A 26,302-nucleotide genomic window follows, 5' to 3' on the forward strand; every position below is an offset into this window, starting at 1 on the left:
AATGCATGCACTATGCGAACATTGTAATCAACAGCCCCACCACTAAAACATTTTTCACTATTGTTTTAGGAGCCTACCTTCATGGTGGCGCATCAAATATAAGAACGCCGGTTGGCGGCAGTCGACAATAGCAAGGTATGCTTTATGTAGCATTGGGTGACGTTTTAGTAATGAACCCACGAGCTGGTTAGATTTACCAATGCACAAAAAATTTCTTAAAATTTCTTGTAGGTTGGCCTGCCTGGCCACGTTTTGAATTATTATTATTATTATTACGAGTTTTAATATAGCGCCTGGTTACCATAAGGCATCCCCGCGCTTATCCAGAGAATAGCAGCGTCACATCAGCACCAGAAATCAGGCGGGGAACAGAAAAGTTTTCAGAAGTTTACGAAAACGTAAATAACTTGCTTCCGAACGCAGGTACAGAGGGACGGAATTCCACAGGGTGGCCACCTTTATGGAGAATCTACGTCCACCAGATCTTTCTTTCCTCACCCTCAGAACCTGCAGCAGGTATTGATGGTCGGAGCGGAGAGAGCGGGGGGCCTTATAGGATTGGACCATATCCTCAAGGATAGGTGGCCCTTTCCCCTGTAAAAGTTTGTGGGCTATACAAAGTGACTTAAATTTAACCCTCTCCCTGACGGGAAGCCAATGTAGCGCCTTCAGTGCAGGGCGAGCAGACTGACGCCTTGGGACGTCCAACAAAAGCCTAGCAGCCGCATTCTGCACCTGCTGCAGTTTATTTAGTGTACCTTCCGGGGCACCCAGAAACAAGGCATTGCTAAAGTCCAACCGCGAGATGATAAGCCCCTGAATAAGTAACCTCCTAGAGGCTGCTGGCAGTAGAGGCAAGATCTTCCGGGCTGAGCGGAGCAGGCCAAAACACACGCCTGAGGTCTTTTTCGCGTGAGTTTTAAAGGAGAGGTCCTGCTCAAGTCACACCCCGAGATTATTCGGTTTGAAATCCTTTACGCCCCAATGCCCTGCTCTACTTTCAACCAAGTTTGGTATGTAGCATTTTTCTTTCTCAGCCCATTGCCGTAAAAGAAGTTCGGTTCTGAGAGTGATGAGTAAAATATTTTTTTTGCATCTTGCAGATACAAAGAATAAAACAGCCCTGATGAGAGATCAGTGGCATAGTGCCTGATCTCGAAACGCGTCGGCACTTTCATAGGGTGGAATAAAATGTCATCTCCACGATACTAGGACCGGCTGGTCCAGTATTGATTTGTTTAAAGAGCCATTCATTTGCTTATAATTCCCCCTAGGATTGGTTTTTCCTATTTTTCTCATTTTTGGATTGTAATGTTTGTTCTAATGTTGTTTGTGATGTATTCTTAGTTTTTTGTAATGTTTAATGCAAGGAATTTTCTTTTTGTACTGTGTAAAGAATTTGTTTCTCATGTATGTACAAAGTATATATAGGTGTGTAAATATTTAATGTATTGTTGTTTTCTGTCATACAGCTTGTCATAACTTGAAAAAGATAAAAAAATATTGACACTAAGTAGGGTGTCGAGGGTGATCACAATAAATGGATCTTTTCCCTCTTAATAAGCTTGTGGAGATTTTGTGGTTCGGGCAATTTGTGTTATATATTTTATAAAAAGGGTCTAGCCCCCACCACGTGTTTATGGACCTATCCCTTTTTGTTTAGGGCGGGTTATTACTCGCGAGGGAATACAGGACTTCAAGGAGTTCAGTAAATACCACACACACATTTGAACGGAGGGACTACAAGTCTCTCCTGAGAATGGCAGAAAAGGACACATTGTCCTTTAGTGAGACCCACATTTAAAACCTAATAGCTTCGTCTCCTTTTTCCACAGTGTCGCTGAGCACTGGTGCTAAACAGCAGAACGAAACGGACAAGCTAATTCGATTGCGTAAAAAGCACGTTAGAACTGAGCTGCACGGGCACTTCCTCCTGAGGCACCTCAAGGGTGGCACAATCCCTTGGGGCCTTCAGGTCAAGAACGTCCCGGTTATTTTTACGGAAGATCTAGAGTATCGTATGGGCTTCAGTTATATTAACACCAAGTGTAGCCGTGATTTGATGGTTCAAACCATCGAAACGGCACAAAGATTGTGTAATAAAGAGGCAGAAGAAATAGAGGAATTAACTAAGGCTATAGAGGCCAGCCAGGTGGTCACAGATGCCAAGTCGCTTTTGGACAAGATCGAAAAAGATATTCAGTCCTTTAGGGATAATACCATCAATGATAAGAACAGGTACGAACGTGACGTAAAGGCATTTAAAATCGAGCAGGTATATCCTTTTCTACGTGAGGATTACTATTCGCAGTCTGACTCTCGCCAAGCCTTGTTGACTTACCAAGGCAGGTCCAGGAATCGATTCACTACTTTTTCCAGTACATCTTCCTCTGATTCTTTGGGATCAGACAATAGGAATCAAAAGAAAGGGGTGACTTTTTTTGAGAAAGGCAAACAAACAAAACCCAGGTACAAATTAACCAATGGATACATGCTCCGCAAAACGACCCGGCATTCCGGGCTGATAGGGCACAAGTCGGCACAAATAGCTTGTTGGCCCTGCTGTACGACCAGAGAAAGGTGCGCAAATTGGAGGGTCCCACTAGACTTACTGCAGCGCTATGGCACGCAGCGACAGCGGCGCTAGGCTTGAAAGGGAAAATAACAAAGCTTACACCATTGTGGGACTCCCGAGCCCTAGGAAACTTGAGGAACAGTAGAGGCTTCTCACATTGGGATGCTATAGGGATATCCACGGTAGGTGACCTGTGGGAGCGGGGAGAGGTGGTTCCATTTGACCGATTGAGAGAACTATACGACCTGGGAGTGAGGGAGTCGTACCGATATGTTCAGATAAGGCACGCACTGCTCGCTGCCATCCCCCCTGAAATGGAAGTACCGGAATCCTCCCCGCTTGAAGATCGCCTCCTCACAGATTTCATGATTGAACGTGCGACATCACTTACATACCGCAAACTACTTAACAACTTACCGGATCCAATGACTCTATTGAAGGAAAAATGGGAAGGTGACATAAATGCTATGGATGAACACGAATGGAATGAGGCGATGGCGTCACCAAAAGAAGTTGGTATCTCCGCAAGACTAAGACTCATACAGCTAAAAGTCCTACATAGGGTGTACTACACAAGAACGACACTGCACCGCATTCACAGAGCACAACATCCTTACTGCCTTCGTGGGTGTGGGGAGGAGGGCACATTCTTCCACACATTATGGGAATGCCCACGTATCCAGGAATACTGGAGGCAAATACTGCGTACTGTGTCACAGACATTAGAGACCTCCCTGATTCCCGAGCCACGAAAATGTCTGCTCAATATATGGGACCCCAACGATCTGTCCAGGCACGGTCGACTCTGGGTTACCTTAGGTATGTTAATGGCTAAGAGAGATATTGCGCAGCGCTGGGGGGCGGCAGAAGTACCAACGAAGGCACAATGGTGCTTAAACATGGATAGAGTGATGGTGACAGAAAGGGCGGTATACTCTGGCCGGGCCTGTCCGGGGAAATGGAATAAAATCTGGACCCCATGGAATGAGTATAGAGGGGAAATCTGTGAGCCCTTACTGGAAGACGATCAAACAACATCGGACGAGGAAGGGGAAGAGGAGTAGCGGACTCCACGGAGTCCCATAGGGAAGGGAGGCCACAGGTTCTGGGGTAGACCTAGGACTCAGATGGAAGAAGTGGGAGGGCCTGGAGGGAGCGACACCTAGGAGGCTACGTTCGGGAAAACCCATTTCTCCTCACATCCCGTTTTGAAGCAGTCTGCGAGGGAATTGGTATGGGTGTGCACTGAGGGAGCGCTTCTTGACATAGCTAATGCGAAAAATAACCAAGATTAGACGACCGCAATGTGATTTACTTTTGTTCTTTGTTGTTGTTTTTGTTCAAAAATAGAAAATCAAAAACCTATATTGATCAGCGGTCTATCGCGAACAAGGTACCTTCTTTTGATCTAATTTGTAATTAAGACTGCAAGTGCATTACATTGAATTTTAAGCTTTGCCCTGTCGCATTGATACTACCAGACAGTGATTGCGGCCAGCCCAACGGGTTGTAGGCCAAAAGCTGTGTAAAGCTAAAACATACAATAAAGGTTTTAAAAAAAAAAAAAAACCCAGGTACAAGATACCATGGGATATGCGAACCAGGAGCAGCAACAACAAATCGTAGGAAGATCTACAACGGTTGTTAATTTGTCCTCAAGAGTACTATCTAGTGAAGAGGAAACAGTACTTAATCTTGGCTTGAGATTTGTGCCAAGCAAGAATACCGACTATACCAAACTCAAACTAGAGGCGATACAGTTTTGCCGCAAAATAAGACTTTAGGCATTTTTTGCAAATAATCCACCTACTGAGAGTACTGAAACAACAGGTCTTAGAAACAAGTCAAAATGTGTCCCTTATACCAACATCCCTAAACAGGTGCTGGCATTCGAACAGGTACTGCTTTCCTCTATCAATAAGATGGAGAAAAGTAAGAGCTTCACCCACCAGAACATGAGTAAGAAGCAACGAGAGACAATTGGTTTGCTTAAAGATGACCCATCTATAGTCAAACAAGCAGATAAGGGCGGGGCAGTAGTCATCTGGCCCCGCCCGATGTACCTGGCAGAAGGTGAGAAACAAGTAAAGAACACCACTTGGTATCGCCCATTATCGGAGGATCCAACTAAAGACATTCAGGGACAAATTGCCAAAGTTTTATATTATGGCAAAGAGAATGGCTTCTTGGGAAACAAGGAACACGACTACCTTCTTAAGAAATGTCCCAGGACTCCGGTCCTGTATCTTCTTCCGAAGATCCACAAGAACATGCAAGATCCCCCTGGCCGCCCCATAGTTTCGGGGTGCGACTCATGTCTAGAGCTCATCGCACAGTATGTGGACTTTTTCTTAAAACCTTTTTTGAGTCAGGTAAAGTCATATTTGCGAGACACAACGGATTTTTTGGTTAAAGTTGAAGGAGCCAGCTTTGCTGTACAGTCTCAAATCATGGTGACGAGGGACGTTACGTCGCTATACACTCAAATTCCCCAAGAAGAGGCTCTACAAGTGATGGAGGTTTATCTTGACCAGAGAGAAAGACCACACCGGGTCCCGACTGCACTTATCTTAGAATTGGCTGAAATAGCACTTAAGAAAAACTATTTCACCTTTAATGGTGAGTATTACACGCAAGTGAAGGGGACCGCCATGGGGTGTCCTTATGCCCCAGAAATGGCGGTTCTCTTCATGGCACAATACGAACAGAAGTTCATGGAAGCTAACAACCCATTCAGAGATCGAATTTTACAGTGGTACCGATACATTGACGACGTCTGGCTCCTGTGGCAGGGGAACCAGGCGGAGCTAATGTCTTTCCATGGATGGCTCAATGCAAGACACAGGGATATCAAATTCTCAATAGAAAACAGCACTAGTTACATGACGTTTCTGGACGTTTAAGTGAGATGTGAGGCAGTACGATTGGTAACATCGCTCCACAAAAAGGCGACTGATAGGAACACCATTCTGCACCTCAGAAGCGCCCATCCACGCAATTTAAAGGCCAATTTGCCCTATGGGCAACTGCTCAGAATCAGGCGCAATTGTTCGGATGTGGCGGATTATGAAAGACATGCGAGATCTTTTTGTCATGATATGCAGGACAGGAGCTATCCTAAGAAGCTCCTTAAGCACTCATTCAAACGTGCTAGATTTACGCCGAGAGAATGCTTGCTGCAGCTTAAGCAACGCCCACCAATCAACAAAATGGTGTGCGCCACAACGTTCTGTCCTGACACCCACAAGTTGCGCCAAGCTGTTTTAAAGAACTGGCATCTATTAGAAGGTTTGGATTGTCCATTTCCTAAGCCCATCTTCGCTTATAGAAAAAAATCGAAGTATTGGCCAACAATTGATTAGAGCTGACATTTCCACTCCAAAACCTAAAAGTGACCTTTTGGCACAATGGAACTTAAAGCCCGTCAAAGGCCATCACAGGTGCGGCAATTGTGTGGCTTGTTCTACCACAATTGAGGGCAATGAATTTGTCCATCAGGGAACCAAGTGGAGACATACAGAATTCTCCAACTGCAAAGCGAAAAATGTCGTTTACGTAATACTCTGCCCGTGTCCACTAATTTACATAGGCAAGACCAGCCAACAAGTCAACCAAAGGATCAGCCAGCATCGGTCACGCATAAAGAAAAAAGTAATGACCGCTCCGCTGGTTGAGCACTTCTGCGATAAAGGCCATAATGAAGATGAATTTAAATGGTCGGTGTTATTCACTGTGAATTCAATGACAAAATGTCACGATATTGAGCGTGCCTTACTGCAGAAAGAGGCTTATCTCATTTTGAAATACAATAGCACTCAAACAGGCCTTAACAGCTTGTCTGAGATAGCCCATATATAATTGGCAGAGACACACAGTATAGTGGATTGGCATCTGTTAGACATCCCTGGACTCAATCTGTAGCCTTATGTCCTCTTTTCACTAATACATCTTGTGTATAAAACACAATCATGGCCACTACCTGGCAGGCAGATATATGCAATCTAAATAATGGGTGCAGCGTCACCTTCAGACTTTCCACATGCTTGGTTACTAAAGTTTATTTTGTTTAAGGGTGCATGCAATACACTATTATAATAATGACCCTCAATGTGCTCGCCGTACTTGTGGAATAAATGCCATTTAAATCAGCATTTATCAAATCTAAACCAGATGGCCCGTTTCAACATTAGTGTTTAGATACGAGTTGCCAATAAAGTTTTGAATTTTTTTACTTCAAACTTAGCGCGTAACTAAAATAGTCAAAAATCGATTTACTACCTCTATTCATTGGGAATGACACCATGCAACAAGCGCGCTCTGATTTTACATGCGGTCTCCATATTAAACAGAATTTTTTCACAGCACAAGTTTGAGGACACTACAAGTCCCAACATGCCTTTTTTGGAGGTGGGCTTTAAATACAGGAAGTACTTGCGCGGCCATTTCTTGTGAGAAAACTTTGATCACACCAGCGGCGTGCTGTTACTTTCGAGCAGGTAAATGCCAGGACATGTTTTATGCTTAGAATCTGTTTGAATGGTCATATTTTTGACTATAAGCGCTTATACTCGTTTTTTAGTTTTCTTCTAACACAGGACGGAAAATTGAGAGCACATTTCCAAAAATTAAAAGAAAGGGAATAGTAACACTTCATTAAGGTAGGCGAAATGACTCCTGCCCTTTCTGTGATTTTAATAATGCATGCACTATGCAAACGTTGTAATCAACAGCCCCACCACTAAAACATTTTTCACTATTGTTTTAGGAGCCTACCTTCATGGTGGCGCATCACATAAGAACGCCCGTTGGCGGCAGTCGACAATAGCAAGGCATGCTTTGTGTAGCATTGGGTGACGTTTTAGTAATGAACTCACGAGCTGGTTAGATTTACCAATGCACAAAACATTTCTTAAAATTTCTTGTAGGTTGGCCTGCCTGGCCACGTTTTGAATTATTGGGTTTGAAAACCTTTACGCCCCAATGCCCTGCTCTACTTTCAACCAAGTTTGGTATGTAGCATTTTTCTTTCTCAGCCCATTGCCGTAAAAGAAGTTCGGTTTTGAGAGTGATGAGTAAAATATTTTCTTTGCATCTTGCAGATACAAAGAATAAAACAGCCCTGATGAGAGATCAGTGACATAGTGCCTGATCTCGAAATGCGTCTGCACTTTCATAGGGTGGAATAAAATGTCATCTCCACGATACTAGGACCGGCTGGTCCAGTATTGATTTGTTTAAAGAGCCATTCATTTGCTTATAATTCCCCCTAGGATTGGTTTTTCCTATTTTTCTCATTTTTGGATTGTAATGTTTGTTCTAATGTTGTTTGTGATGTATTTTTAGTTTTTTGTAATGTTTGATGCAAGGAATTTTCTTTTTGTCCTTGTAAAGAATTTGTTTCTCATGTATGTACAAAGTATATATAGGTGTGTAAGTATTTAATGTATTGTTGTTTTCTGTCATACAGCTTGTCATAACTTGAAATAGATAAAAAATATTGACACTAAGTAGGATGTCGAGGGTGATCACAATAAATTGATCTTTTCCCTCTTAATAAGCTTGTGGAGATTTTGTGGTTCGGGCAATTTGTGTTATATATCCTCTTTTAACTCGGCCTTACGCCTTGCTATTTCAGCTTTGTATATCCTTCTGCACACCTTTACCGCAGCAGGGTTCCTTGGGATAGTACCCAATGGGCCCCTCCGGTTTCTGGCGGCACTAGTACAGTCTGGTCAACCCAGCTCGTAGCTCGCCCCTTCAGGGACGTGGATGGAGCCTCAAGTAGGTGTCCAATTGTAAGTGAAATGGCAGAAAATGCCTCCCCACGCCCAGTTTTACAGATGTCAATTTCCCTATTGCATTTAGCCATCAGGGTCTCCTAAAAGGAGTCTGGGGATATCTGAGCCCACCTAAGCCTTCTGCCCTGATCTGTTACCCTGAGAGATGCCCTAGGGACTACGCTAAGGGGTATCCCAAACTTAGGCCTGGTGGTTGAGATGCACAGCGGGTTATGATGGCTACACATGCTATCCTCAACTGAAAAATCTAAAAAAAGTTGAAAAAAGGGGCTAGAAACAAAGATAGTCTATAAGCGTTCAGCACTCCCTGTGAAGGTCAGGAGTTAATAATTCTTACTATGGGCCACCCTGGTCCTTGACATGATTAAATCGAACTCGTCAGCTAGGACATTAAGACTATCTCCCTGTGGGGTGTGTTCAACGTGCAGACCAGCTGTCCTAGGGCATCCTATCCTGGATTTAGAGCCTGCATCTGGGTCCCCGCAGAGATTGATGTTAAAATCACCTGAAATTATAAGGTGACCTATCAGGGAGTCCTTGGAGTCCACATTTCTTTAAAAAATGCCCATTCTGGTGATATTACAAGCAGATATATTCCCGGGATTAGCATTATAAAAATATAACAAATTTGCAGACCCATGGGAGAATGAAATGGCCTGCCAGCAAACGTTATCAGTGGGTAATTCCTTCAAGCAGCATGGTATGTCCAGGGAGATGTATATTAGCAGGCCACCCTTAGGTCTACCCGCCCGTGAAGCAACAGCTGGTACAAATAAAGCCCTCGAGAAAGAAACTGTCCGTGGTAGCCCACGTCTCCTGAAGGCAAATGATGTTAAATCCTATTATAAAAGCAATCTCTCCAGGGTTATTTATCTTGTTTGCTAGCCCAGCAATGTTCCAAGAGATACATTTACAGGCTTTAACATAATACGGCCCTAACGGGGGAGGCTCTTTGTTCACTCCATGTGAGGGTGCTGACTCTACTGGCTCATTGACTATCAGTCAATCGCAAGCATCCAGTGATTCCAGAGGCACAAAGGAGTTGAAGGTGGAAATATCTTGGGTTACTAACTGTCGATCCTGCTTGGGACGTCCAGGGTGAACGGGGAATCTCCAGGTGCCCAACCTGTTGGTGGAGAATCTGTAGAAATGTCCCAAGTGGAAGGCCATTATGGTCGAGGCTGACCACCCAGGTTATTCTGTGACACTGAATGTAAAGTTATCTCTACTTGGTGGGGTCTGTTGAAGTTAACAATTACGCAGTCTCCTGTCAGGTTCTTTAATGACCTACCCACCCAGGAAACTCTTCGCACCATGATGATATGTTTCTCCAGCCTTAGTCCAAGAGACATGTTACGATCCAACCAATGTAGGATCTTGGCCTTGAGTTGGTCAAATTCCTCAACAGCACTAGTGCCGGAACATTACCAAGTACCACTACTTATGGTGAAGATTCCAGGGGCAGATGTATCGTTGGGAGCCTCTGCCTTGAACTCTCCTCCATAGGTTCTGATACAGTGGACCCCCACCTCTTGCTGCTATGCCTACTGGAGGTTTGACTGGGCCAAGCAGGCTGTAGGGCACTGTGGTTTAAATACCCCTACTCCACCAATTGGAATCTTAATAGGTTGAATAGGAAGAATACTACTAACATGCTTGTGGGTAACTTAAGGCCTATTCCCACTTGACCCACCTATCCCCCGCGCTCCAGATGAAGTAGGAACTGCGCCAGGACCAGTGGGGGGCCCCCCCTTCGAGGATCCAAACCCGCCGCTAGCCTCAACTGGCTCCTGCTCAAGTACGACTAAACATAGCCTAATGGGGTCAAACTTGTACTCAATTTTGGTCATTGTGACCATCCAGCCATCCATCAGGGCTTCCATGGCCACCTTAATTTGTCGAGGGGGTTTCCTCACACAATGTCCAGTCCCTTGTCCCCTCGGGTGTTTGGCTTCTGTGCCCCTGTAGCGAGTCATTTCCTTTTGACCCCCGGGCCTCTCCCCACTTTTGGTTTTAGCACCCCTGGATTGGCATTGTTGCCCAGGCCCATTGGAGTGATTGGGGTTGTAAGGACAGGGTTGTTTGTACAGGCTATAGCTACCTCTGACCCATCAGCTCCCTCTCCTTGGACTCCCTCGATCTCAACCCCCCGAAGCGATGAACTAGCTTGAATGAACGAGGGCCCGGGTTCAAACTGGCTGTCCTGGGTGGGGTGCAAAGTGCACCTGGTGGGCTGGGAACATGGCGAAGTACGGGCGAGAGAGCAGACAAGACACTACCTCGATTTCCTTGTCAATGATCCCCGCTGCCCGTAGTAAAAAAGCATCCATCATCGAGTCTGGAGGACCTGGGGGCACTAACGATGCGCCTTTGTGTTTCCCCATAGATTCCGGGACCGGGATGGATTTTACCTAACTGGCTGACCAAATAGAGGTACTAGAATGGGGTAAAAATCAGCTGCTGCTCAGGCAAACCTTGTGCTTCTCGTGCTTCTAAGTGGGCAATACACAAAAAACTCCTCCTACCTCACAGTTTTCTTTGCTGGAAGTAATTGACAAATTCTGCAGGGGCCCTCTCGCAGTGCCTTCCTTATGATCCAGCCCTGATTATGAACACAATTATGACAGACTTCTCCCAGCGGCTCTCCAAGCCAAGCGAGGGGGCCCAGCCTCCTCAGGGCTCTGACTGGCGCAGACAGGCCCACCCTTGGCCCGGGCATGGCCCGCGCCGTCGCTATAATTTATGCTACTCCGGTCGCGGCGAACCTTTCAGTGTTACCCGGGATCATGGTGGACCGTGTCGGACGGGCAGGCTTTTTCAGGGCAAGGCCTTGAAATGGATCGTCTCCTTTTTGGAAGATTGTACGCAGGCAGTCCGCTTAGCAAATTTCACTGCCTCTAGGTCGAACACTACATGTGGGGTCCCACAGGGATCTTCTTTGTCCCCACATGTGTTCAATCTCTAGCTTCTCCCCCTGATTAAAGCTTTAAAACAGAGGAAAGTATCCACATTTAATTATGCGGACGACTTGCAGCTCTCTTTCACCATAGATAATTCAACTGAGTCTATCACTAATTTTCAGGAAACTATGGTGTTTATCCGCCATTGGATGGATCATAACCTATTGAAGCTCAACCCCGGGAAGACGGAGGTGCTATTGATAGGAGACAGCTGCATCTCCTGGGGCCCCCACTATTGGCCTACATAATTAGGGCCTTTTCCCAAACCCTCCTCCTCTGTAAAAAGTCTAGGGGTAACTATTGATAGAGATCTCTCTCTGAATACTCAGGTGGGTACAGTAATATCTAAATGCTTCTTTCTATTGCGAAAGATCCAGAAGATACACCACCTGCTCACCCAGGCAGCACTGATACAACTTGTGATAGGATTGGTCCTGTCTCACCTAGACTATGCAAATTCAATCTATCTAGGACTCCCTTTGTATCAGATCAAGAGGCTCCAGCTGGTACAGAACCAGGCTGCGAGACTGATCTATCAGCAGCCTAAATGGCAATCGGTAAGACCCCTAAAAAAGAAGCTACATTGGCTTCCACTGCTCCAACGGTCCATTTTTAAAACAGCTTGCCTAACATTCAAGTCCTTAAATTGCTATAGCCCCATCTTTATTAATAACCTGATATTAAGGCACACTCCCACTCGCGATCTCCGTTCCAAATATCAAAATCTGTTAGTGAGTGCCAGGTTCAAACGGAAGCGACATGGCGGTCGTCGCTTCGGGTTCCTGGCACCACAACTCTGGAACACACTTCCATTAGAGATCGGCTCCTACTCTGAGTTACTCCGATTCAGAAAGCAGCTTAAGACCTGGCTGTTCACACAGGCATATGAGTAAATTAGTCCTGCCCGCATCCTACTCTGAACAGCGCCATGAAACCTTGGTCTACGTGCGCTTTACAAATGGGTTATAACATAACATAACATAACCCGGGAGTCTGGGATATGGAGTCCTGCTCCCTTCTCCTCTCCCGCTCTTCTCCGATAGGTTGGCGCAGTAAGTAGCAGTAAGTGACTAATGCAGAATGCCTCGGAATAGGCTTCCCGCACCGCGGGAGCCGCCGCAGTAATTTATGCGACTCCGGTCACGGCGATGCTTCTGGTGGTACTGGGGAGTCTGGGATATGGAGTCCTGCTCCCTCCTCTCCCGCTCTTCTCCAGTAGGCTGGTGCAGTAAATGGCAGTAAGTGACTAATGCAGAATGCCTCAGAATAAGCTTCCCTATAAGTCACCCCCATAGCAGGCTGTTGTAATTCTGAAGGCAGGGTGCTTGGTTCTAAGTGCGAGGGTGCCCCTGCAACAGCCAGACAACCCAGAAGCCTATGGAGTCCATTCTCCCGGGTTGTCAGTGAAGCAGCAATATATTATGTAGAGGGGCACTGCGTAATTAAGTGATGACCATCTCGAAAACAGGTGCAACGTATCCATCATGTCTGGCATCAAACATGTTGAAATCATACCCCCACACCATAAACAGTGTGGGAGGTATGTTTCCAAGCACTGGAAGAGCCCTCTGTTAGGCTCTCAGTGTTCCCGGTACCAGCCTTCTTGACTCGGACAGCACAAAATAGTTGCTGATGACCAGAGACCCAATTCTGCCCTCCTGCAGCTGAGCCAAGCAAGAGCAAGGGAAGGCAGAACAATAGACATCCTGTCACATGGAGGTGTGACCACCTCCCAGACAGGATTAAGTGTATTGGGATGGGGTGGGTGCGCTTGCCAGCGCCACTCGGTCTGCATGAGCGCATATTTGGTGTCCCTGTGCATAGTCCAGATCAAACCTGACCTGGAAACATTGGCTCCCGCTCTGACGTGAAACTGGATAAAGGACATGGGAGTTAACCTCTCCCTGTCCAGACCCTCCCCCGGTATGGTCCACTGAATCGCCCCAACTCTTTCCCTAGGGTACCCTAGGGCTTACCTGGGTGTAGGTCTCTAGATTCGTCGTGGGATAAGAGTCAGATCAGACACCACTTCTACTTCTACCGTCTGGGCACTCTGGACTTTGTTGGGCCAGACTTCTTCTCCCTTCCAGTCTGCTGCATCATCTGTGCATCCTATAGGAACCTTCCAAGGCCTTTGAAGCATCAAAGACACTTTAAGAAATCTCCCTTGGAGTGAAGGAGTCACTCCCCTGCATTCGCAGGCACCGCAACAAAGTCGACCGGTCCGCAGATCCTGAGCTCCTCCGGACTCCATGGGCTCTGCAAAGCAGGTGGTGTTTTTCACAGCTTCTGAGGCCTGCCCTGCCCTTTCACCAAGTTTGAGGCCAGTATCCCTTGTGAGGGCTGCAATAACCGAACCTCTGTGCACCACATTCAACCTGCAGTTGCAAAGGCTTGTTGGCTTCTTTCCAAGAAGATCTTCCGGCTCCAAGTAGGCCCAACCTTGAGCACCTCCAGTGACCAGAATCTTCAGCCACACCGCATTGTGTGCATCGTGGCCTGCATCTTTTGGTGAGCTGCTTGAGGGCCTCTCGTGACTCCAGTGCCTCCGGTCTGTGGGTCCACTTGAGGGTCACACTTGTTTCTTTTGGGCTCCCCTGATAGCTCGGGCCTGCCCTCACTCCCCTACCTTTGGTGAGTCCCCTGGACCATGCTGGTTCCAACGTTGCTCCTTCTGTGATTCCTGTGTTGCTGGCCTTTGCAAAGGCTTGTTGGTGCTCCCACCGGACACCGACCCCTCAGCACTAGACATCCCTGGTGGGACTGCCCGTGCTCAGCAACTGGTCCTCCTCCGCGTCGCTTGGTCTGCACAGCTGCAGAATTAAGGTGCTCGTCATCCATCCTGAAACAACTGACATCAAAGGGCATTCGTCTTCCAAGTTTCCTGGTCACCCCTGAGTGACACAGACTCTGTCCTCCTGCTTGCAGGTACCTCTCATATAGAATCCATCCTTGGATTCCACCGGACACTTTCTCCTTCTTTAACTGCGGCAGTTTCCTGAAGCCCTCCATTGGGTTTGATGGTGGTTTTCGACACCACTTCACACTTATGCGCACGGCTCTCCTAGTGTAGGTAACGTGGGTACTACGGTATCCACTGGTGGGGTGGCTCTCTAACCTTCTGTCTTGAACAGGATTTCTTTATGGTCCACTGAGAAGGGTCCTTAATCTTTAAAAATCCAACCACGACTTACACGTAGAGTTGTACATAGCACACGGTTGTGTTCCCACATCTCCCACAGTCTCTGTGAGGTCTCCATCTACACAGCTTTGGTGGATCCTTGGGTACCAGCCACGTCTATGTCCTCTCGACACTGTCTTGACCCGAGTCGTGGGTCTTATATCACGTTCTGAGAATATGGTTTGCCCCCCCGAGCCACTGTGCATTTCGTGCTATTCACGGTCTTTGTTTGCTCAATTATATGTGCATTGTGCATATCTCTGGGTATGAGATATTTCTATGCGTTAGAGTATTACATAATAAATCCATATTTTTATACTCACCTTAAAAAATATTATCAGGCAGCATTCATGGACTGGTGTGCAAGACAAAGATTTGGGAGGCTACCTTAAACAAATGCTTCTATAAATTGGCACTCCGCTTGTTCCATTTATTAAAATCCCCAAGCTTCCCAAATGCAGCAGATACAAGACTCCTCGGGTCATTCTCGTTAGATTTTCTCAATTGAAGGAAGAACACCAATTTACCTCCTTTCAGCTAGTAATCCTGATTGCACATAGCAGTAGACTGTCTCCATATAAGAGAAAAAAAGTATAATAACTTGGGAGAAAGCGGGCAGTATAGCTTTAGTGACTTTCTTTTAGAAGGGGTGATGAAGTCTTGGGATCAATTAAAATAGAGTAATCCAGGGTTCCCCTCTTGGTTGCTTTTTTCTTTTTTTCAACTTTGTCATTTTATACAGAATTAACAATCCCCCAAAGATGATCTTGCTAATTTAATTAATCATACTTATTATGTGAGGGAGACCAGAGGGGTAGGGACTTGGTACCAGATCTTCCAGTAACAACCGCATGCAAAAGTAGTTCCACCAGCGTTACAAAAGATTAAGAACTCTACAGGCTGTAGATTAGATATACAATCATGGAGAGCATATAACTTCTGGGCGCATAAAGCCATTAGGGTCTCCAATTTTAAAAGCGTGGCATTTTTGTTTAAGTGGCAACTTTATTATACTCCATCTCGCCTGCATAAGATGTATGCTTCTATCTCAAGAACATGTTTTAGGTGCAAATATTACTATGGGGATTGGTTTCATATTTGCTTTTCATGTTCAGATTGGATTTAATTTTGGAAGCAGATTTACCAATGGCTTAGTGGAAAGCTACAGATAGTCTTAGTCCCTGACCCAAAAACTGTCCTTTTCGGAATCGTTGATACGCTTAATCTATCTATTCAACAACGACAGTATGTCTTTATTGCGTCACTAAGTCTTTGATCCTGCAAAAATGGAAAATGGCGCAGGCTCCAGCTTATTCCCAATGGAAACTCAAGATGACTCGAATTGAAGCAAAAGAAACCTATATTCTCCGACAGTAGGAGCCGCAGTCAAATTTCTTGAAATTTGGGGTAAGAGGTAGGATTCTATGTCAGGACAAGAAGGCGAGGATTAGGCTATTCTTTCTCCGTTTATTTCAACAGCCGCCATTTTAGAATAAACAGAACAACATTGAAGACTTCATATCCCATGAAGCTCAGAAAAAACATTAAATTCCAACACATGAAGTCTCTAGCCAATCAGGCGTCTCCTGGCTCCATAACGGACGACGAGCCCTGCAGCGCTTCCTCTTTCTTCGCTGCTGCAGCCTCGGTGTCAGTTAAGTGCCTCACTTCCTCAAGGGTATTTTGGGGATTGTTCTGTGGCCTTGTTGGTTATGTGGTACAAAAGGGGGTGGTGATGGACGGAGCATCTGAACCAATCAAACACTCACACCCAGTCAACAGATCTGGGTTTAATCCATCACCGTTCTTTAGCCCACTCTGCCACCCCAGTTCAAACATGGCTATATGCAAATCAGTCTGACCCTGTGCCTCATGGGAACAGTCCAGCCCGAACTGCCAAGCTATGCCTTCCCTGTACCGGAAACAAGCTTCCTAGGGTGTGAGTGTTTGATTGGTTCAGATGCTCCGTGATCATAAGGGCATTTTCCAGATCTCAGTGGAGCGAGTGTCTCCAGTTGGCCCAAGAGCAGGGCTGTTACTGGTTGGGCCTCTGTGGGTAAACCCACCCCCTTCCCATCCTTACTGATATTGCACACTCCCTAGTCAAAGACCATTAACCCGGGTGCTCCCACACATTATAATTAGCCCTCTGACCCGGTGGGTGGCCACCTTTACTTACCCGATACCCACCTCTTGTTCTCCATTCCTTCACGGCCTCGTTGGTCAGGGAGGAATTTGATGACTATTACAAGAAGGGTAAGGAGAGCCAGTATTTCCCGGTCACTGAAGACTTTTGTGACACGGTGGACACCTCCATCATCAGGGCGGTCTCAAAGGCGGAGGTACCTCTAGAGAGGAAATGAATGGATCTGGCAAAGTACCTGCAACCCCTCCACGCAAGGAAAGAGCTTTCAGGGCCCTCAGACCCTCGACCCCCAGAACAGGCTGCAGCCCTCCCATCTGAGAAACAGCACAAACGCCCACATCCAGAAAGGGTGGATCTGGATGCATTTGCCAGATTAAAGCAGGTGTTCTTGGATACCAGTCGCCTCCCACTCCTCCGGATGTCCCTACCCCAGGGGGGCGGGTAGAAGCGGCATCACCACAGCCATCAGATGACTCCCAGGGAGGGTAGGACGGAGAGACAGAGCATAGCCGATTTTGGCGCCCAACCCCTTCACCGGCGCGAGGCCCCCAGCAGGTCTTGGAGGTCATCGCGGATCCACAATCTGATCTCTTGGACCCGGAGGAACTCCTCCATCCCCGATCATCAGAATGGGCCCCTTATTATATTGAAATGGGGTCCTACAGACCAATTTCATTACTTCACACAGACAGCAAGATTTATTTGAAGATACTCGCCAATAGGCTTAATGATTTAATGCCTAGATTGGTGTCAAAAAGAACACATGGTTCATCAAACCACGAGGCACGACAGATCACGTTAAAAGGATCCTTTCCATGCTGAATTGGTCACAGGCTACCAATTCCCCTGTTGCTGTGGCCCTGTTCTATTCAGAAAAAGTATTTGACAGGGTCTCATGGAGGTTCCTGTGGGCAGTTCTAGCATGGAAGGGATTCCCTCAAGAATTCATCACCTCTGTACAAACATTATATACTCAGCCAAGGGCGGTTATACGTATCTCAGGTAGGCTCTCTGGGAGTATAGCAATAGCGAGGCAAGGTTGCCCCTGTTCCCCTCTGCCATTTGCTCTTTATATAAAACCTTTTATAAATATTTGCCTAGATAACAATCCCGGAATAAAACCAGTAGAGATACATGATAGGACGTATAAGGTATTGGCGTATGCAGACGATATTGCCATCGTCACATCTGATATCCGTACGGCCTTACCTAAGATTATCGAAGCAGCGGAGATATTTGGCAGATGCTCGGGTATAAGCTAAATGTTACTAAGACCCAACTGATGCACTCGGAAGCTGGCCGCCCAACGACATGACTTTTGAACCCGAGCTAACCTATTTAGGTATCAAAATCTCACCTAAGGTGGAGAAGTGGTTCGTCTAAATCTGGACCTAATTATAGTATCGGCAAAACCACACATTAGAGAGACTCAATAACCTACATTTATCACTTTATGGGCGCTCTAATGTCTTAAAGATGCTTATTTTGCTTAGGAGGTTTGTACCCCACCTGGGGCAGCTCCCGGCGCAAAGGCCAGCGCAATGGAGCCCGTGGTGGCGGAGCTCCCCCAGCTCACAGTAAGTTCTGGTCTTATCACTTGTTGAGCTTTGTGGGGCTGGGGGGCACGGTTTCTGGACAATTGACATTCCCTTACGACCGACTCCTGGGTGGTACAGTCGACGCAAGGTTTCCATGTGGAGTTCTATGGCTCCCGGTCCAAGCCAGCGGTTCTGGTTGGGGGGGCGCCCTGTGGAGAGTTCACTACTGGTGGGGGGTGGTCCGCCGAGGAGCGAGAGTTACACATCAACTGCCTCGAGTTGATGGCAGGATCCTTCGCAGTCCGTTGCTGGACCAAGGACAGAGCTTAGTCCTGCATCCTCTTAAAAATGGACAATATGGTTGCAGTCGGTTACATAAACCGCCTAAGCGGGACTCGTTCCAAAGCCCTGGCAGACTTATCCAAAGAGTTCTGGGAGTACTGTCTGTCGCACCAGCTCTCAGTGACAGCGGAGCATCTTCGGGGGAGTCCAACCAGGTAGTGGACTGGCAATCCCGCCATCTCCAGGACTCAAGCCTATCTGTGGGCATCTGCCTTTCCCTTCCTCCGGAACCGAGATACTTGGTCCTCTGGGATGTTAACAAGGTCCTGAACCGGTTTTCCACTTGGCCTAGTAACAAACATCTTTCGCGCAAGCAGTTGTCGGCCAAACTGGCCATGTTGTTGAGCTTGGTGTCTAGCCGAAGGGTTTCGGATGTCAGGGCCCTTGATATTTCAGGGCGATCCTTTACCACGGATGGGGTCACCTTCCACGTATCGTAAAGGACCAAATGTCATTCACAAGTCATTTCTTACCCAGCCTTCCCAGAGGTACCCAAGCTTTGCGTGGTGAGATGTATCAAGGCTTAGGAAAGAATGATGGAAGAGCTACGCCCGCATGGAAAGCGCCAACAGCTCATTGCTATAAGAAAACCCTTAAGGGCAGTCTCTTCCCCAACCATCGCAAGATGGGTTCGCTGGGTAATGCTCAAGGCCGGCATTGACACAAAGGTATTCGGTGCGCACTCTGTAAAGACGTGCGATAGCCTCGAAAGCTTTTGTGCTATGAGTCCGCTTGGAGGACATTCTGAATGCGGCTGACTGGTCGTCAGATTCCACCAAAAGGTTTAACCAGTCTCCTCCATTGCGGCCCTGGTAGTGGATAAGCTGTAAACTAGCCTAATCCTCGCCTCCGTGTCCTGACATAGAATGAAAAATGTCCTAGCTTTCGTAATGGAAAGTTTCAATTCTCTTAAGGACATGGAGGCGAGGATTAGCCCATCACTTAGAATAAATCTAAACCCACCGGGTTGTGAGACGTACGTAAAGATGCAAGTAAAGCGTGTTCCTGCTTTTAAGTCTCTGTTTTAAGGTGTATGAGATAGTTTCACTGCACGCAGAAGGTTACGACTACTTTCTTAATCCATAGGAAACATCAAAACAGGAGTAAAGATCTTTCACAGGCGGCTTTGTCGCAGGTGGAGAGAGGAAGCACTGCAGGGCTAGTCGTCAGTTATGGAGCCAGGAGATGTCTGATTGGCTAGAGACTCCATGTTTTGGAATTGAATGTTTTCTCTGAGCTTCATGGCATAGGAAGGCTTCGTTGTTGTTCTGTTTATTCTAAAAAAATGGCTGCTGTTGAAATAAACAGAGAAAGAATAGCCTAATCGTCGCCCGTGTCCTAAACAGAATTTGAACTTTCCGTTACGAAACCTAGGACATTTTTCATTACCCCACGGTTATGAATATTAAGGAGTTCGTTTTTTTTTGTTCTTTCTTTTTTATTCTTTTTCAAGAGGGAACTTATTCTTGTTAATCTTTACAGTGATCCAAGTTTGTTCAGCTTAAAAGAATGTATATGCATATATATGCTTAATCCACATTTCTTATGCATATTAAAGATATAAGTGTCTTGATGAATTGCAATATTTATGTTTTTACTAACTGATCAAAATAAAAAAAAAATATAAATATATAAATATATATATATATATATATATATATATATATATATATATATATATATATATATATATATATATATATATATAGGTTTGGGTTGTCTCAGTGGGTTGTGAAAGAAATTTCAAAATTAGGAATGGTTCAAGAGGGTTGACTCAAAGTTCTCCTTCGTGCAGTTTTTGTGTTATAGACATAAGCTCTGGTAGATTTCTTAAGCAGTCTGTAGCCAAACAGAAAAAAGAATGCTAGAACAAAGTGTTCCCTTCATCCCAACAGGAAAACTCAATGATCACTTGCAGAGATTCCTCACCTTATGTTAGCAATTTGAGTTTTACATTTTGAAATGAAGGCACATTGCAATAAATGTACTTCACTGTCAAATAATAAAATAAGCTCAACCAACTCCACCATAATAAAGTTCCATACATCATTCATAAAGAGCCTGGATTTCTTACGCTCACCTTTATTAAACCAACGGTACTCAAAGCAGTAGAGGGAGTAGAGCAAGGCCATGTGGATTAGACTGATCAGCTGTCCAATTACATCAATAGGGAACACGCTTACTATCATTCCCTAGGGAGAAAAGAGTTGTAACTGCTTGTCACTTCTATAACACATCGCAAACACAAAAAGGTCATGCTCAATCTACGTTACAAAATATAGCACGTTTATGATCATACACTATATGTAATGCAATCAGACATGTTATGTTATCTGGATTTGTAAAGCGCAACTTTTCACCAAGAGAATCCAGGCGCTGGAGCAGGTGTGAAGGTCTGAGTGTTAGTTAAAGAGCCAGGTCTTCAGCGCCTTGCAGAATTCCAGAAGTGAAGCGGAGGCCCTTATGTGTAGAGGGAGGTTGATTCAAGTTTTAAGTGCGAGGTAGGAGAAGGCTAGGCCTCCAGTTCTGCTTTAGAAAATGTGAGGGGTGTGTGGAAGAGAGAGAGGCAGAGCATAGGGGTCTGGTGTAAGTGGAGGCAGTTGTTGAGGTAGACTGGTCCAATGTTATGCAGTGCCTAGTATGCGTGTCTGAGGAGTTTTAATTGGCAGTGTTTGAGTATCGGCAGCCAGTGGAGATCTCGGAGGTGATGAGTTATGTGGGTGCGCCACGGGGAACCAAGACGAGTCTAGCAGCAAAGTTCTGGATGGTCTGAAGAAGGTTGAAGAGGTTAGTCAAACTAGGTTGAAGAGGTTAGTCAAAATAGGTTGAAGAGGTGATTGGGGAATCCAGCATATAGTGCCTTGCCATAGTCAAGTCTGCTGGTGACTAGGGCTTGAGTGAAAGTAGATCTGGTGCTCTTGAGAATCCATGTAAATATTTTTGGGAGAATGCATAGTATGTAGGAGCAGGAGGAGCGGACTACATTCACCTGTGTGGCTATGTGGAGTTTATCATCTAAGATGATTCCCAGGTTATGTGTGCGGTTAGAGGGTGATAGTGTTGGACCAAGCTCTGATAGCCACAAGGTAGATTTCCCATGGGGAGTTCTTGTTCCCAAAGATCAGCACTTCTGTCTTGCCCGTGTTGCATTTCAGGCAGTTGGTTCTCATCCATTCAGCTACGCGGAACATGCATTTGCTGAAGTTGCATCTGGTAGTGGGGGACTTGTCTGAGATTGAGAGGATGAGCTCGGTGTCATCAGCATAGGAGCTGATGGAGATGCTGGGAGGTCTGATCTCTGCGAGTGGTGTTATGTAAATGTTGAACAGGGTGAGACTGAGGGATGATCCTTGAGGGATTTAACTGATCAGGTCCTTGGGCTAGGATATGTGTGTGTGTGTGTGTGTGTTGGGGGGGTGGGGGGGTCTGACTCGCTGTGTTCTCCTTCTGCGGAAGGAGCATATCCATTCCAGGGCTGGAACTTGTATGCCTGTAGTGTGCAATATTTTGATGAGGCAAGAGTGTGACACGGTTTCGATTGCTTGTGAGAGTTCCAGCAGCATGAGGGAGGCTGTTTCTCCTTGGTCTCAAAGGGTGCGTATCTCATCTGGGGTGGCAATGAGTGTGGTCCCTGTACTGTGATTGCTGTAAAAGTCGGATTGGGAGTGGTAGGGAAGACTGTGGTGTTACAGGTAGTTGGTGAGTTGCTGGTTAATTGCTTTTATCGATCACAATTGCTGGGTATCGTAGTAGGGAGATGGGTCGGAAGTTGCTAAGTTCATTGGGTTCAGCGGACTTTTTTTTCTTAAGGTGATTGCAGCATGATTCCACTCGTCAGGGAATCCTGCAAACTTGATCGAGGGGTTGATGATGTGAGTGAGGAATTTGCAGATCACAGGTCCTCCTAGGTTGAAGATATAGTGTGGACATGGGTCTGTTGGGGCACAGAGTGGACATTCTTCATGATGGAGGTGGTGTCTCCCTCAGTGAGTGTTTTTATTTGGTTTGGTGTCTGCCTGAGTGGTAGGTGTGCAGGTAGCTGATAATGCCCTAAGGGTTCAGTTGCTTTTTGAAGCTATTGTAGACCTTTTCAATTCCGATATTGAAGTAGTTTGAAAGGTTGTCGTAGAGTTCCTGGGAAGGGATGATGTACTTGGTTGAGGCGTCTGGGGTGGTGAATTCCTTAGTGATGTCAAATATCTCTTTGCTGCTGTTGAATCTGGCTTCAATACGATTTGTGAGGAGCTTCTCTTGTTAACTCTTATGAGGTGGTGGTAGTGGCTGGAGGAATACTTGTCGGTTAATATGGTGTCATGGGAGGCTCTCCACTTCCTTTCCTGCCCTTCAGGGTGGGGCTGTTGTTCCCTTCAATGTTAAAGTGCATGTGATACATGAAAGGGGTATCAGAGTCTGTGGTGGTTGCATATTTGAGGGTGTCTTTGTGGATGATGATGGAGAAAACGAGAAAAAGGGTACAAAGACAGAGAGCCAGGCAGAGTGGAGGGTGAGGTTGGGCCGTGAGGGTCCGAAAGGGCTTTAGACTGGTCGGAGGACCAGTACCAGGTAAGAGGGGAGCTGGGGCCTAGGCATTTGCTTAATGGGGTTGAGTAGCAGTTCGCCATCAAGTAGGCCCTGAGAGGGGAAGGAGTGCAGGGAGTAGGGGCAGGGCTGAGAGAGGGCAGGAAGAAGTCTCAGAGAACAGGTAAGTAGCGGGGAGGCAGGGGGAGGAAAAGCCTAGTAGAGGGTTGGGAGAAGATGATAGGCACAACAGAAAGATGCACAAAGAAAAGGCATGGAGTGAAAGAAAGAGGCACAAAGCAATGAAAATGTGAGAGAAAGAGGCACAGAAGTGTGAGAAAAAGAGAAAAGCAGTCACAGAGAGCAGCGCAGGAGAGATAGGCCGGGTTTCAAGGGTCTGAAAGGGCCTTAGACTGGTCAGAGGACCAGTCCCAAGTAAGTGGGAGCTAGGGACATAAAACTTTTTTGGTATGTTATGCCCACTAATGTATGTTAATCTGATTTTAAATTTGATATAAACGGTCAAAAAACACAAAATATAACATGCTAGTGATATGACTGATGGACAGCAGCTGGCTTAGTAAACATTTGCAGACTAATGAGTGACCATGCCCATTCCATTTGCTTTGTTATATTGGGGGTCTGCCAACAAGATGCGGTGGAGCGAGGAGACATCTTTAATCCAGTAGAGCAGGGGCCCCCAATCTTTTGCAAACTATAAGCAACATTCGCTTATCATTCAAAATGGTGAAGAACTTTGAATGTCAATAGACCATAATAAGCATATAGGAATTGCATTTTAAGATAATTGCTCTGGCTAACATCCTACATATTACCAGAAACTACCCATTCCTGGTCCCTTCGCAGTATTTCCCTTCTTTGTGTGCTTCTCCGGTTCATTTTCGATGGGCAAGTGTGGCCCTGCGAGCTTCATTCACCAAATGCACACAAGCCAACTTTGTCTGTGGGATGGAGATTTCCAACTGTATTCCTGGGCATTCCAGATGATACCACTGACGGCCTTTTTTGAGATTGGGGGGGACATGGGTGTATGACTGGAGTTAAGTATTCGCGAACCATTTGATCCGCACTCATGGCTATATGGGGCCCGATCCTCCATGCACTCCCCCAAGATACAAGAATCCCAATCAGATCCTGGAAAGCAGTTGAACATATTTTTTGGCAGGGAGAGTGACTGCAGCGAATCCCCCCCCCCCCCCCCTGGCATGGAATTTTATTAAAACTGGTGGTTTGGTTGCAGGGCTTTCATGTTTGGGATATTATCAGCATCTCTAAGAGTGGCGATGTCTGGTGACTAGTCACAGTTAAATATTTGAACAATTGGTGGCCGATTTCACCCTTTGTAATAACAAGTTTTATGTGTACCTCCAGCTCAGGCATGCTCTGGAGTGTCATGAGTCAGATTTGGAGATGGTACCGGAATTCCATTCTTTGGAGGCGGAATTAACAATGGACCAAGGGGGAAACAACAGGGCATTAGTTCTTGAGGCTGACTTATCTGCACTTGGTAAGATCACTGGTATTTAAGCCCCCTTGATTATAGGCTGCATGTGACAAGTAACATGCACAAAGTAAAAGTGGGTACTATTAGGACTTGTAGGAGCGGATGAGGGAAATCTATTCCCTGGTAGCTAATGGCTTAAGGGATCTTTCAAATGTAGAGAATAGTATGAATAAGGAGACAAAGAGGAATACGATTTGCACAATCTTTAACAAGCGGACAACTAAGCTAAAAGACATCTTTTTTAATCCGGAAAAAATGTCCCATGGGAAGTGGCCGCTACAGTCTTGGTAGAATGGATGCGTGGAAGAAAGTCCGCCTTATTGTTTGCAATACGGAAACAAGACAAGGTGAGAATCAAAGCCCATAGGGCACTGTATCAGCAGACCATCAAAGTAGCTAAAAGGAAATGGGAAGAGCAACGGTGGGAGGATATGCTGACTGCCACCACGAAAGGGAACCTCAGCACCTTCTGGAATTTGGTCTTGACGGGATGTAGGGGGTGTTTTCCCAGCGAGACCCAATTTGTTGGCAGCAGACTGGGTTACACATTTTTCCTTCCTCCACTCTTTGAAAGTAATCCATCCCAGCAAAATATACCCAATATCCCAAGAGGATGTAAGAGTGGGAAATTGCTAGGATAGCACCAAATAAAGCCCCCGCGCTAGATAAAATACCAGGGGACCTGTATAGGAGCTAATAGATGTTTGAGGTCCTTATCTTCTACTAATATTTAACAAAATCCTGGGTGGAGCACCAATCCCTCCTACTTGAGGTGTGGCCGAGATAATACCCATTCAGGGGGGATAATTCCGACCTGTGGCTGAACGGGAGGGGGACCAGCAGACTCCCGGGGCACTTTCCCATCCTCTGGAGCACACACCCCACCGAGCGCCGTGAGGGATCGGCAACCAAGACCAAGACCCAGACTACAATTCCCAGGTGCCCCGGTGGCAGAGGCGCACCTGGGACGTGACTGCCTGCGCCAGGAGGCGCCTACAAACAGCGGAGCACCGACAGCTCCGTGGGGGATAATTCCGACCTGTGGCTGAACGGGAGGGGGACCAGCAGACTCCCGGGGCACTTTCCCATCCTCTGGAGCACACACCCCACCGAGCGCCGTGAGGGATCGGCAACCAAGACCAAGACCCAGACTACAAATCCCAGGTGCCCCGGTGGCAGAGGCGCACCTGGGACGTGACTGCCTGCGCCAGGAGGCGCCTACAAACAGCGGAGCTCCGACAGCTCCGTGGGGGATAATTCCGACCTGTGGCTGAACGGGAGGGGGACCAGCAGACTCCCGGGGCACTTTCCCATCCTCTGGAGCACACACCCCACCGAGCGCCGTGAGGGATCGGCAACCAAGACCAAGACCCAGACTACAATTCCCAGGTGCCCCGGTGGCAGAGGCGCACCTGGGACGTGACTGCCTGCGCCAGGAGGCGCCTACAAACAGCGGAGCACCTCCTGTCCCCGCGGGACGCGCGCGGGACCGCCGGGCTAAGCCCGGGCAAAGGGCGGGCCCTCTGTGGCCCTCAGAGGACCTGAGGAGGACGGGGCGGGCCACCCCACTTGGTCCCATCATAAGAGGTACAGAGACATCACATATTTATGTTCAATTGTCCAGTGTCGTAATCGGGCCCTACGTAGTCCTCCCATGATGTCTATTTGGGAAGAGCTTAATACCGTGTGCGGCACAAACTATGTCCCTGATATATTAAC

General features: G+C 46.6%; 1 protein-coding gene across 3 annotated transcripts in view; it reads right to left on the reverse strand.

Moving 5' to 3' along the window:
• The window catches only part of EI24 (EI24 autophagy associated transmembrane protein), a 380,944-nt gene that overhangs the window by 163,755 nt on the left and 190,887 nt on the right, over positions 1–26,302 (reverse strand). For 2 of the 3 annotated variants that reach the window (XM_078682118.1, XM_078682119.1), the window contains exon 8: positions 20,621–20,732. The exons of the other annotated variant lie outside the window; for it this stretch is intronic. In XM_078682118.1, the coding sequence (XP_078538244.1) occupies positions 20,621–20,732 (112 nt within the window). The remainder of the gene's footprint in view (positions 1–20,620; positions 20,733–26,302) is intronic. 3 annotated transcript variants of the gene reach the window in all.

The sequence above is a fragment of the Lissotriton helveticus genome, chromosome 3_1, assembly GCF_964261635.1.
Source record: "Lissotriton helveticus chromosome 3_1, aLisHel1.1, whole genome shotgun sequence".
Taxonomy (NCBI): Eukaryota; Metazoa; Chordata; class Amphibia; order Caudata; family Salamandridae; genus Lissotriton; species Lissotriton helveticus.